Here is a 13711-nt window from a genome sequence, read left to right as displayed (position 1 = left end):
GTTTACCTGTTACTAGAGAGGCTTTCCCCTTTGTCATTAACGTGAGGTTTTGTGTTCACTCCCAGGCCGGAGCGGTAGATGGGAGCCCAGGGCCTGCTGGGATGGGGTTTTACACTTGTGCTGTCCTTTTGCCCTTCCCCTGAACTCTTTTCATTTCAGTCATGAGCAAACAGTCAGTGCCTGAACTAACAACCCCGCAATCCTCCAAAGCACGCTCCTTACAGTACCAAACAAAGGGAGGCCCGCGTGGGCCGGCCCAGGCCAAGGAATGCAGCTTCGGGGTTCTGCTCCATAAATTTAACCAGCACGACAAAAAGGAGATAATATGAGCCTTCGTGATGATCTGAAAGGGGGAGGTTTGTGTCCCATTGATTGCGGTCTGGCCCAGCGCCAGCCCCGAGCCTGACCGACAGTTGAACCATATCGTTAAGGCGTGTAATACAGCTCGAGTCTTGTACAGCAGCCAATGAGTACATATCCAGAGGGCAAAAGTTTATAAAGAGTCGAGGCTGTCCTGTTTAACCCTCTCACACTGCCTGTAATATACACTGCTGCCATTCACAAATAGGCACTTTGCTATTAAAATGTAAACCTTCGACTTTCTGTACTTGAAAAACATACATGTGTGTCTGATTTCTGATGTGCAGCAGATTTATAAAGTGATTGCGGAAAAATATGTAAAACTGATCTTTTTTTTTAACCAAAAAAAAAAATCCAACCCACTTTTTTTTCAGCACTGCTTCATCCATAGTTACTTTTTTGTTCAGATACGTCTTCTGGGTTGTTCTGCAAACTGTTTCATACAGATGGAGCTATTTATTGCCTTGATGTCACCTCATTTAGCACGTGGCTGGTATTTTTATAGATAATTTTTTCACCTAATGTTGCTGTTAACATGTGGAATGCTCTTTATCAGTTTTGTAAGTACAGCCAGTTGATCTGAATTGTTCTTGCAACTGTGAACTTTAAAAATCAAACAAACCTCATGAGTAGCTTTTTGTTGGGTGAGGTTTGTGCTGGAGCACTTTGCTGTACCTGTTGCAGCCCCAGTTGTAGTAACTGAGAAGTTTAAAAGGGGGGTTGGAAAGAGAGGAAACATCCAGTCGTTAGAGTTGATTGACACAGTCCTTCATGCACAGCCAGAGTCACTGTCCTGATGCTGGGCAGGACCCCTGTTTTTTTTTTTTTCCCCCAAAGCAGATTTGCTTTCCCAGAAAGGCAGGAATACAACATGGAAGCATTTCTGTTAGATTGAAGTATTTTATACTCAAAGTAAAGTCACTGTGTTTGCATTTGCTACAACTGGGTATTGCTTGACCAGCAATGATGGGACCATTATAAACGTGACTCCCTGTCCCTGACAGTGTCTAATGCCAGGTTGGACAGGGCTTGGAGCAACCTGGGATAGGAGAAGGTGTCCCTGCCCACGGCAGGGGGTAGAACGGGATGAGCTTTAAGGCCCCTTCCAGCCCAAACCAATCTGGAATTCCATGGGCACAGACATAAGAGCAATGCTCCATCTGCTATGGGCCCTGCCTGGCAGCAGACAGTATTTAATATTTTAAACCCACAGTACCCTGAGGCTGAGCAGTGTTATGGCCCTGGGCACTTTGGTTTCACTAAGGCATGTTCAGCTTCTGTTCTCAGACAGGTGTTTGCAGGAGATTCCTGCTAAGAACTATCTTTTACATCAAGTCAGAAGGCGAATGGGAGCATTTTTCAACACATTGATTAGACAAGAAACTTTTTAAGATGACAGCTGCAGATATCCCTGTAATGAGTACAGTAAAAGTCAAGGAGAAACTGGAAACTAGGATGGCAGTGTTACGTTTTGTCAACTTCTTAAGCTTGATGTTGCCAAAGTGCTTGAGAAAATGCGGGTTTTGCTGCACAACTGTGACAGGCAGAGGTGGGGCAAGTGCCAGAGGTTGATACCCTGGGTGCAGCTGGTGTCAAGTGCTTTGTCTACAGTGCAAGCTCAAACACCTTGTCCAAATGCTGGATTTGTAATATGGATGTCATAATTAAGTTGTGTCTTAATTAATCTCTTCTCAATTCCTTTTGAACTTGGAGCCTGGTGAGGTTGTAAACCCAAGGAATAATTCTCAATTTTGTTTTGATCTGGTGTACAAAAGAAAAGGGAGGGGGGAGAAAAGCTCTATCTCAAGAAACTGGCAGGAACAACCTCCATGATAAACAGTTGTTCCTTGAGCATGCTGTACTCTCCTAAAGGCATGTCGGGTCAGCTAAAGGTCTGCAGCATCTGAGCTGGGAGATCCCTCCAAAGAGGAGGGATTTGACTGTAAGTGGGAGGTTTTAACTCTAGGCACCATTTATTTGCATGTTTCTGCCTGAAACTAGCATTTTGGGAACATGTTTAACAAGCACAATATATTCCATGCATTTGCTGGAATAAACGGTGCATATGAGCTTCCTCAGATCTGCAGTCAGCAGGGAGCTGTCTGGCTCGTGATTTTACACATTCTTGCATCTAACTGAGACATTCTGATGCCAAATCCAGCACTCAACTGACTCCACCGTGTGTGCACTTTAACACACCTTAACAGCATCTGCGTTGGAACCAGCAAATAAATCCCATGGCTGTGCCAGATCTCGGATCAGGCAGTGACCTGCCTGTTGGGAACTGCACCCCAAGGTCCGGCACAGGGTGCACTGACCCCTTGAAACAGAGCACCAGTAGAATCACCAGGGAACAGGGAATCTAGATTGCCACGTTTGCCTGAAGTTCGGCCCAAGGCATTAAATTTCTCAGATGCTGAGAGCTGGCACATCAAAATTGTGCTATCTCTCCCCTTCTGCTCAGTAAATTCAGGGAATATTCTTGCTCATCACATGGGTTCAGCACATGAAACAAAGTTAAGTGCATCAGTGAGAAAAGAATTGTGGAAATAGTGGATCTTTAGTGCTGTGCAGAGGTGTGATGTGCACTACAGACCCCATCACAAGTGGCACATGTTTGTTTTCGTTTGTTATCCATGTGTTCCCAAGCTATGGCTGCAGCACTGAGAATTTGTCACTGTGATGGCTGAGTTTTCAACTCAATTTTTAAGGGCATACATTGTTCAGCATTTAATTGGTTCTGGCACTCCCAAGTGTTTTTTGCACAGTGTCCTCCCATCATGTCTGTGGCACAACCACCGTCCTCATTCTGCATTTCATGGAAATCATGTGCGTGGGATGGTGATCCTCATGGAAGGCTGCAGGTGCAAGTCAGTCTGAAACTCAAGCAAGTGGATCAGGTATTTTAATTGTGTATTTTATGGTAGAAGATAAAGGTTATTCCTCCCTTAACTTATCAGATCATGTCACTTTTAATGTCTGAAATGCACTGAAGCCTCCTCAGACAAAGCACTCCCTGTATTTAGGAAGCAGACTTTTTCCAGAGCCAGTAATAGTTTGATTTTATTTTTTCTTGAAAATGCCAGCAGCCTTTGAATTGTGCCTTACATTACCTGCCATTTTCCTTTGTTTGAATTAAGGTTGTTTTATAATTATTTCAAGGGGATAAAAATCATTCCCAGGCTGAAAGTAAGTATGCCAAGCTACAGCCCAGAGCAGGCTTTAAACCTGAAAAAAAAATGAGTTTACAATGGAAACACTGAATTTTAGCTGTACCAGAACCAGCAAGTTACTGCTTAAGTGGGCTGGAATAATGAGGTGGTGACAGTTGCTGAAGTTTTGGCAGCAAGAACTGGGTGTGGCTGAAGAAACTGATTCCTTGAGAGTTTTGGGGGTAGCTCTGAGGCTGAAGGATCCCTTGGGAGGGAGCCCATGACCAGGAGCACCCCAAGGTGTGGCCATGGGGCTTGGCTGGCAGGCAGATGCTGCAGCAGGTCCAGTCTGTGAGGAGCCTGGTCCATTAAATACTGGTTCCAGGTGCCAGAATTCCATCTCCTTGCACTTAGAGCTGTTGTTTGTGCAAGATTTGGGGTGTCCATGCTCAGGTTGGGTTTTTGAACAGATCTGTGGTTGCCAGTGCTGTTCTCTTATCTAGATGAGAAATGCCCCAGATACAGATTTTAAATGAAATCCAGTGATTACTGTGTTGGTCATGGGGTTTTGTCCGTGTTGGTTTTTCTCAGAAGTCGCTACATTTCCTAAAGTTGTATTATTATGAATAATTATTCTGGGTGTGATACTCAGGAAACAGAAAGATGTAAATTTGTAAATAATTTCTAAATCATTTTAGAAGAGGGGTGGTTTCTTTTAACGGATCAATGTCTTTTGATATTCAGTGTTTTTGTCAAGGTACTCAGGATACACTTCAGGGAAATTTCTGAGGTCCAAGAGACCCTCAAAGATGAGTAACAGTTGTTGTTCTCAAAGCCACTGTGTGTTTATGCACCTCTGCAGGAATCACATCTACAGACCTGATGGTGGGAACCTGATGGGGTAGGTACCTGATAGGGGCGAACATGGAGTGAAGGAACAAGGACAGGTGATTCTGGAAAACGTTGTGTTTCTTGGAGAGTTTTCTCAACCTAAGTTGGTCAGTAATTATCCCCACTAATACCTGACCGCTTTCTTCATCAGGTTGGTGATGTGTTTGATTACAAAACTTCTGGCTTAAAACTGGCCAGCTGAATCCCAAGGATTCTGTGAACTGCTCAGCAAATGCCAGCCATCCAGTCAATGCCAGGCACTGGTTCCAGTGAGCAGAGTCAGCTGGGGTGAGAGCTCCGGTGCTCAGCTTGGAGCAGGACAGGGCTGCAGTGTTCATCTCAACCTCCCAACACCCTCTCCCAGCCCTTTGTGCCTCCATCCAGCAGCACCATTCCCTGCTGTGCCGGGCAGACGTGAGGGCATTCCTGTCTTGTATTGCCTTTGTGTGCTTATTAAAAAGGAATCAGCAGATCTGCTGAGTGCCTGGGTAATGGAACCCAGATGTGGGCACTGCCGTCCGCTCCGCTTGACAAATCTGCAGCTTTTGGGATTTCACCAGGGTTGCTTATTATTTACAGAATGTAACTTGAGACAGTAGAACAAATTTTTAGATTAAAAAAAATCAAATGGTGTGGAATGTTTTTAGCTGTGCAGACCAAACACAGCAGTTTGCCAAGGGGGTGATGGACTAAATCAATGCAGTTTAGGTCCAGCACCAGTGGCATTGGGTTGGAGAACTGCTGGCCTTACCAACAAGAAGGGAATGATCTGTTATCACCAGGATCAGTGTCTGAGCGTGGAAGGCAGGGTGAACACTGAACTTGTACTCTACGGTGCTTCTTCATTTAAAAACAAAACCAAAACATAAAACCTTGGCTCAGAAATTGCCAAACCTTCAGAAATCCATTTGGTATCCTGTGCCTTTTTAGCAGTCGTACTTCCTCTCTGACCTGCTTTGAGCCAGACGTTAGAAACCAGTGTTCCCTGTAGTTACAGAGTCTATGGGATTAAAAGGCCCTGTTCTATCCCCATTTTTAGGGTAGTCTTGCTTGCAGTGCTTCAGATCCCTCTTCTCAAGGTACTACAGAATATTAGAGAGGCTGGCACAGGGGAGTGTTTGTCTGAAGGATGGTTCATGTAAAACCCACTGCACAGTGCAGCTGCTCTGTCCCAGTTATCCAGCCTTCCTGAATGCAGAATGGAAAGTGTCTCAGCAAAACATTATTGATTGGCCACTGTTAACTAAAACCCTCCTTAGGCTGCAGACAGTCGCTCTTTGAACTTGTCAAGAGGTGGCATAGAGAGGTTTTAACAGTCAACAGGGGCTTCTTAGATTAGTGATCTTTTGCTATTTTCCTGCTTTTGGAAGTTAGTAAGTAGGACAAGCAGCAAGATGTGAATTATACTGGTTGGAATTCTTTAATCTCTTTGGAACTTTGTTTTAATATTTTGCATTCACAGAGGCAAACACTTTTTTTTACTGCTTTATAAGAGTCTAATAGGTAAAAACAGGCACATGTTTGTTCACCTCTTGTGTAGGTTCAGAAAGACAAGAATACTGTATCTGGTGCAGGTGAATCTTGCTTATATCCAAGGAATTTAAGGGGCAGGAGAGAAGACTTGCTTCAGATCCAAAGTACTTTAATAGCACAGCTCTAACCACTGCATTCAGGGTTGTCAAAAACTTGAAGGAAAACAAATTTTAAAAGGGTGCTCAGGCTTCAGGTGTGAGACAGGAGTGCTGGGGGGGGGAAAGGTGACAAGGAAATGAGGCTCCAGAGAAAACATCTGCAGATCATGGAGCCCAGAAGGTGAGTGCTCTCTCCTGGTGGTGGGCAGCTTCAAAAGCAAAGGTAATGCTCTGTGGGACCTTCTTCCTGTCCCTGGAGGCTGGAGTTCCTTGTGCAGGGTTTTTAAAAAGAGTCAGGATGGGAAGGGAGAGCACTAATCCAAAATGGTGCATTTGGCCGGGAAATTTGTAACAGCAATAGCCTGGAAGAGCTGTGAAATATCATGGAGCAGCCCCAGAGCGATGCTGCTCGGAAGGGACAGGGAATGAAGCAGGGTTCGGGAGCCTGTAACACAATTCTTCAGGGGTGGGGCGTTCCAGGAGCTTGAAGGAATTCAGAGTATTATTTTTTGACAAAATACTGCTAAGGAAGGAACCGAGCCTGCAGTTCTGCAATGCTGTGGCCAATATCAACCTCCGATGGCTGTCAGCCCGCACATGTGTATCTTTATTATTGTCATTTTTAATAAACATACAGAAGGGTAAAGTATGTTAAACCCTGCTGTGGGGACCCTAATTAATGGAGATTTTTCTTCTGTCTTAATTTAACTGTATGTTCCTATTTCCATAACCATAGAGTTTGCAGTCTCCTGGCGCTGTCCATTGGTGCACTCTTACTTTCTCTAGAGCAGTGAGAAAAAACTGTCAAATCAGTAAAACTCCTGATAAATACATCCTCAGATCTTCAGAGAGTATACTCTGCTCAGGTTACTTCTTCCTACTAATTTAACTACTTGCCCCTTCCTTGTAGACAAAATCCTTCTATTTTTATTATTGTATGGTTGTGTGTCTCATAGAAATGTATGAGTAGACACCGTATCTTCCAGAGCCAAGTCTTGCAGGATCTACATGCCATGTGGGTGAAGATCTGGGATTTTTGAAGGCTTTGTCACACCTCATATTTCAAAATGACTAGAACTCTGTGTGCAGACAGGTGTCAGTGGAAGAAAAGGCTGCACCAGGTGATCTCTGTGTGTCTCTTGCTGCAGGACCCAGGCAGAGCGAGTGCGGAAGCCCCGGTGTTGCAGGGGACCCCAGGGGCTCCTGCCCCGCTACCTGGAGAGCCAAGCAGAGGGACAGGAGCAGCTCTTCAAACTGACAGACAACATCCAGGATGAGTTGTGAGTACATAGCCACTTACACAGAGTACTTCTGTTCTGTTTGCTGCCATCATGTCTTCACATCTAAAACTGCTTCGCACACAGACACATACTCAGTTCTGGGCCCTCACCACAACAAAGACATTGAGGGGCTGGAGCGTGTCCAGGGAAGGGAACAGAGCTGGGTCTGGAGCACCAGGAGTGTCTGAGGGAGCTGGGGGGGCTCAGCCTGGAGAAAAGGAGGCTCATGGGGGACCTTCTGGCTCTCCACAACTCCCTGGCAGGAGGGGGAACCCAGTCAGGCTCTTCTGTCACAGAACAGGTGACAGGAACAAGGGACAGGATGAGAGGAAACGGCCTGAAGTCGCACCAGGGGAGTTTTAGGTTGGATATTGGGGTAAATTTATTCATGGAAAGTCATAAAGCTATGGCACAGCTGCCCAGGGCAGTAGTGCAGTCACCATTCCTGGAGGGATTTAAAAGCCATGTGGATGTGGCACTCGGGGACATGGGTTAGTGGTGGCCTGAGCAGTGCTGGAGGAACAGTTGGATTTGATGGTCTCAGAGGACTTTTCCAACCCCAATTATTCTGTGATTCTACAGGGGATGTCAGTTTGTTGGATTGGGGTCTAAAGGCAGAATTCATCACTTGCCCGATCTCCACCACAGTTACTGATCACCTGTGTCAGGGGAAGGTGTCAGATGCTCTGTCTGTCACCCATCAGAGCATCTGCCAAGGCAAAGGGTCGGAACTGCTGATGGTGGACCTGGCAGAGGGAGGTGCAGGTTCAGCAGGGTCACTTGGTGTCACCAGTGTCACTGGGCAGGCTCCATGTGCCACTTCAGGTTCTGCCTGAGGAAGAGTTTGCAATCTGGCACTTATTGTGGCCCTGTGAGTTCACACTTGGGGTATCCCGTTTCCATCTCCTTTCAGGATCTTTGTGCCTATTCAGTCTGGCTCTTAGGCAGGGAGACTGGAAAGAGCAATTTGTGACCAAAAAAAATCACCAGTGTAGCCCATAGCAGAGCAGTGGCCTTTGTCATCAAGTCACGCAGTTCATTCACTGTGACTCTCACCATTAGGAACACCATTCAACAGGAACACAGTGTTTCTTGTCATGGAAAATAAGTACAAAATTATGCCTCTGACTTTTATCCTAGGATCATAATCAGAAACACATTTAAAGACCTGATTATTTGCATATTTTTCTTCAGAGTTAAATCCATAAAAGGGGGTTTAATACCTTGCTCTACTGTTCTAACTAAATGTTTCCACATTTTTTTCCAGTTAGGCTTGCTGTTTCACTTCTGGAAAATATAGTGTAATTACTTCCTGATGTTGTTAAAAACTCCACAAATTCTCCAGAGATCTGGTTGCTTCTACTTTGTTCTACTGGATCATGTTTCATTTAATTTTTCATTTTATTAATTTGAGATAATAGTGTAGCTGTATGGGTTTAAAAAAAAATAAGTTGTATCTTGCAGTAGTATCTGAAAAGGTTAAAAATACCTGTTTTAAGAACTAGACACTGAGAAGAAAGTAACAGTTGGCAAGAGCAAAGGTAATGATGCATGACTCAAACTTAGAACAAAATGTAGAGCCTGAACTACAAATTAGCTAATGTTTCTGGGCTTCTCTGTTAACTCACTGACCTCTGTTTCCATTCCTCAGAATATATACCACCAGTAAAAGTCTTGTAAGGAGAAGTACATGCATCATGTGGTGTTCTTACAGAGCAAATGCAACCCATGGTCAGTGCCCAGGTGCTGCCCCTGGACTTGAGAGCAGCTGTCAGTGCCCCATTTCTCCCTGTGGTGTGCTCAGTGGCATTGTGACCCTGTTGGATTCGGGGCCTCCCTCAAACACTTGTGTTTGATGTGCCTGTCCAGGGCATCAGGCTGTTCCTCTGCAGCTGTACTGCTGCTCTGGGTTTAAATTAAGTTTTCTGTGACACTTCATAAAAAATGTCACTCTCCATCCTATTTAGCTAATTTCAAAGGCAGAACCTTGCCCCGAAGCGTTTGAACTCCGATGGAAAACTGCGGGGCAGCTGCTGGTTTCCGGAACTCTGTTAATGTTGTCTTTCACCTGGGTTCCTCTAAGCTGAAATCCACTTTTCTCCCAGTTTGTTTTACTTAAAGGAACACAGTTCATTTATCCCATCCTGGAGCTTCATCCAAGGGTAGAGCTGGGCAAAGCACATTGCAGGCCCTTTTTAATGAGGCTGGTTGTGCCCTTCTCAGCACTGACATTACAGTGTGGGCTGGAGTTGGTGTGTGCACCTTTCCCAGTGTGAGGGGAGCGAGGGCAGGGACACAGCACAGAGGGAAAGGTAATTTCAGTGCAGAGCAGTGTCTTTGAGAGGACTGGGAATACAGAATTACTGGAGTTATCCTTTTATACCACAAAAAGAAACCATGGCCTGACCTCTTGCCATATTTTTGGCTATTAACATACCTTTTATAGCTCTGGGTTTATTTGGCTACAGCTCGAAGCAGTTTGTGCACAGTGTTATTTAACTGGTAGAGCCAAGGGTGGGTTTGGAGATGGGGAACTTTTCTGTTTACCAGAAACATCAAGTAGTGACAAAGGTCACTGATTTCTAAGCCAGTGGAGGATTCTGCAGGATGTGAGGGCAGCAGGCAGGTTTGTACGAGCAGTGGCTCAGAGGGCAGCAATTGGGAAGCTGCCTGACAGTAGGAGAATCCTCCTTTACAGATGCATGTCAACCCTGGGGGCTGTTGGCAGAACTTTATTACTCTATTTAGCACTACTCTATTACTCTACTCAGCTATGATTTCACATTCAAGTTGCTGATTTTTTCAGCATTTAAAAAGCCCCACTAATGAGGCTCATTTCAGTAGTAAATCAGAAGTGGGGGAGTGTTGCAGTGGGGATACTGCAACACGCATATATCAAACCAGGAGTCCCGTGGAAAGGAAATATATATGGACAGACAGATTCTTGCTAGCTGTTTCAGAGATGTTTATTTCTCCAGCCGCATGGCCGGAGCTCTGCCCAGGAACTGTCCCAGTCACGGGACCAAGGGTCCTTCTGCCCGCGCAGGGAACACAAACCAACCAATGGGAACGAGGCTGAGCAGGGACAGGGAAGCCCCGTGTCTGTGCCCTCAGGGCCCCTCTCCCAGGGCTACACGGCAGGGGAGGGACCCCAACACCCCACCCGTTTTATTTTAATAAAAGGAGAATGAAAACAACTGGATAAACATAACAAGAACAGTTTCAAGACAAAACAAACCACCCTCCTGAGTCTTTAAATGTCCAAACAGATTCTGTGGAACATCTTAGGGCTGACAGAAGGGAGACAGAACTCTGAGCATGCTTTGTGGGGAAACTGAGGCAGGAGAGGGTTTAACTTCTTCCCTCCCCCTTTTCATCCCCCACTCGGCATTGGAAAGGGATTTTTGGGGAAACAATTGGCAAAAGCATGGTTTTGTGAGGGAAACCATGGATGAAAAAACGGATTGGGAATACACTGGGGGTAATAGGACATAGGGTAAAAGGGAAAGGTGGGATTAGGAGGGGAGAAGCATTTGTGTGTTCAACTTCCACTTCACTTTTGCACCTAACAGTTATTCTTTTACACACCAGCCTTTTCAGCCATCATAACTCTCAATATTCCTAACTCACTCTTCTCTCCCTCTTCCTATTCATCACTCAGTCTAATCTCCCTGGGGAAACCTGCTTGCTGCTTAACCTCTCACCCCATGTTAAACAGCTAATTTCTCTTTTCTGTTACTGATCCTGGCAGCAGGTTCAACTCGGTTTTGGTTTTGAAGGCAGAGAGGTGTGGGGAGGAGGGAAGCACAGGAGGGTTACAGGATAATGCTCTTGTCATAAATGTCTGCAAACCTTTCACGTGCCAGCTCCAGAACTGAAGGTAGTTGCAATTAAACTTCAGCATTAGGACTTGCAGTCCTCCAGAGCAAGGAAATTACTGTTCCTAAGCCTTGTCAAAGGACACTTTTATGTGTCCCTGTAATGCCCACAGCTGGTGGCCAGGCAGGCAGCACTAATATTTGATTTACAGCATGATCTTTTTATAACTAGGTGAGAGTGTCCTTTATCAGCTCCATTTCTAAACGGTTTAAATTAAATACAGATGAATTGTACATGTTGCACTACTGCATTTTCTGACGGACTTCTGAAGGTCACAGAACAGGTGAAGACAATGCTTAATTTGCTATTTTCAGCTTTAAGCTAATGATGTTTTCTCCTTTGTTGCAGTTTCATCGCCGTGGAGAACATTGACAGCTACTGTGTGCTCATCTCCTCCAAGGCCGTGTATTTCCTGAAGAGCGGAGACTGCACGGACAGAGATTCCATATTCCTGGAGGTCAGGTATGATGACCTGTACCACTGCCTGGTGTCCAAGGACCACGGGAATGTGTACATCCAGCTCACCAAGAAGGCTGTGAACACGAGCAGCGGTGTGGCCATGCCAGGCCCCTCCCAACAGCGGCCCATGGTGAGGAGCTGGCACCCCTTTCTCCTTGTGCTCCCCTTGTGACCAAAGTGTTTTAGTCACAGGCTTTGTTCTGTCAGCACTGAAAACAGCTGCTGCCCAGGTTTCAGTGACTGTAGAAGTGGCTCCCTAAACTCCTGAGAAAGCTGAAGAAAGGAAAACTCTAAAATATTTCTGCAGGCAGGAAAGTAACAGGAAGAAACTTGCATTTACCTGTGAAAGGCTTTTAACTTTACCACATAAATGGAACTTGGGTACTTTGCTGTCTGTTTAATCTTCTCCTACATGTAGTATTTTTTTACTGTGAGATCTCTAACGATGGAACCAGTGTTTATGTTTTGTGCCATTACAGTAGTTGCTTGGGGGCTGTCCTACAGGCCCAGTTACAAGCTCACCCCTGACCCAAGTCAGTTCACATTCCAAACAGACCAACAAGATAAAAGGTGGGAGGGGAGGCAAAGGAAATAACCTCAGATAGGGCACAGTGTTCCTGCTCTCACCCTTGAATATGTGTGCACCTGGTGCTCCCTCTCTCTTCTTCCTTACTCCAGCCTCAGTGCTGAGAAGGAAACTCCACTGAAACCTTTCTGTCCCTTACTTCAAGTCTAAAATCTATTCTGTTTTAGCTGACAGCAGGAGCACATTAAGAAAAATTCCCTTTCTTTCTGCAGGTGAAAGTGAAATCGGAAGCTCTGGCAGTAAAGCTGTCCCAAGAAATCAACTATGCAAAGAGCCTGTATTATGAGCAGCAGCTGATGCTGAGACTCAGTGAAAATCAAGAGCAACTCGAGCTGGACTCTTGAAAATCCACTTCCTCACTGCCACAAAGAGCTGCAAGTACCAGGCTGGAGCTAGAATTGTATGACTAGAGAAGGAAAAAACATAATTTTAGTATTTAGAGAAAACAAAAGAGGTGGCTTTTCTTTTTTATGCACCAGTTGTATAACAGAGGTGTAGCTGACACAGCTTTGGGTCTGGGAGAAGCCCTGTATTTTGCTAACATGTATATATGTACACGTGTCCATGTAAATACGACCGGCAGCAGGTGTTGGTATAAATATGAGTCTGTTTACTGTGTAAAGAAATTAAAGGAGCTCTACTGAGTCATACTGCACTACCTGACACAAGCCCTTCTCTCTCTCTGTCTTTTTCTTTTCCTTGAGAAAACTGATTATCCCAGTGCAGGAATGTAGATAAACCTTTAAAAAATAAAATGATGAATTAATTTCAGCTGTTGAAGCACAGGTGTCCCATGGTTTGGAGCTTTAACACCATGATTAGGGTGCATTAACACTGTGATTAGGGGGCATTGGTTGGGTTGTTTGGTGGGCTTTTTGTTGTTTCTTCTCTTAAGTCACTAATATAGGTAAATACAGGAGACCTTGCACTGAAATGTCAGCCTCTTTTTTAACAAAAAATTGCATTTTGGTAAATAATACAGGGAGGATTCAGTTTTACATTCACAGTCTGCATCTCAAGGCCCCTATTTCTGACTTGGTTTTGAAGTAGTTGAAGTGAGCAGCCTTGGAAATTGAATCTTTAACTTCAGATTTTTCCTTCCCTCAGGTGGAGGAAGGGTGAGGGGAGAGGAGATCACCAGCTTGTTGGGCTTATCAACATCTTCAGAAGTAAACTTCTAAATAATAAAAATAACAAGTTGGTTTTTTTTTCCGGTGTTGTACATCACATCAGTATTTGTCTCATTAACTGTAACCACACTGAAGAGGGAGGAATGAGTGCTCTTCAGCATGTTAACCCACAGGAACTGGAACCCTCAGTGTCACATTTACTTCCTGGAGGTGCCAGGCTTGGGTATGAACACACAACTCTCCTGTAACTGCCGAGTAACCTAAATTTTAAAGTGTTATTTTGTAAACCTTTTGACTCAGTGTAAGTAGAGCTTTAAAAGGTAAAGTAATTTGAAGGTAAAGT

The 13711-nt window shown here is 44.8% G+C and overlaps 1 protein-coding gene across 6 annotated transcripts in view; it reads left to right on the top strand.

Moving 5' to 3' along the window:
• Positions 1 to 13460, top strand: part of VPS13D (vacuolar protein sorting 13 homolog D) — a 97801-nt gene extending 84341 nt beyond the window's left edge. For all 6 annotated transcript variants that reach the window (XM_048326005.1, XM_048326011.1, XM_048326008.1 and 3 more), the window contains 3 exons: positions 7183 to 7314; positions 11542 to 11782; positions 12451 to 13460. In XM_048326005.1, coding sequence (XP_048181962.1) covers positions 7183 to 7314; positions 11542 to 11782; positions 12451 to 12582 — 505 coding nt within the window. In that variant the 3' untranslated portion in view covers positions 12583 to 13460. The remainder of the gene's footprint in view (positions 1 to 7182; positions 7315 to 11541; positions 11783 to 12450) is intronic.
• Positions 13461 to 13711: the final 251 nt, after the last annotated feature.

This window comes from Corvus hawaiiensis, chromosome 22, assembly GCF_020740725.1.
Source record: "Corvus hawaiiensis isolate bCorHaw1 chromosome 22, bCorHaw1.pri.cur, whole genome shotgun sequence".
Classification (NCBI taxonomy): domain Eukaryota; kingdom Metazoa; phylum Chordata; class Aves; order Passeriformes; family Corvidae; genus Corvus; species Corvus hawaiiensis.
Note: the sequence above shows the minus strand (reverse complement) of the source record. Positions and strands in the feature narration are given on the sequence as shown.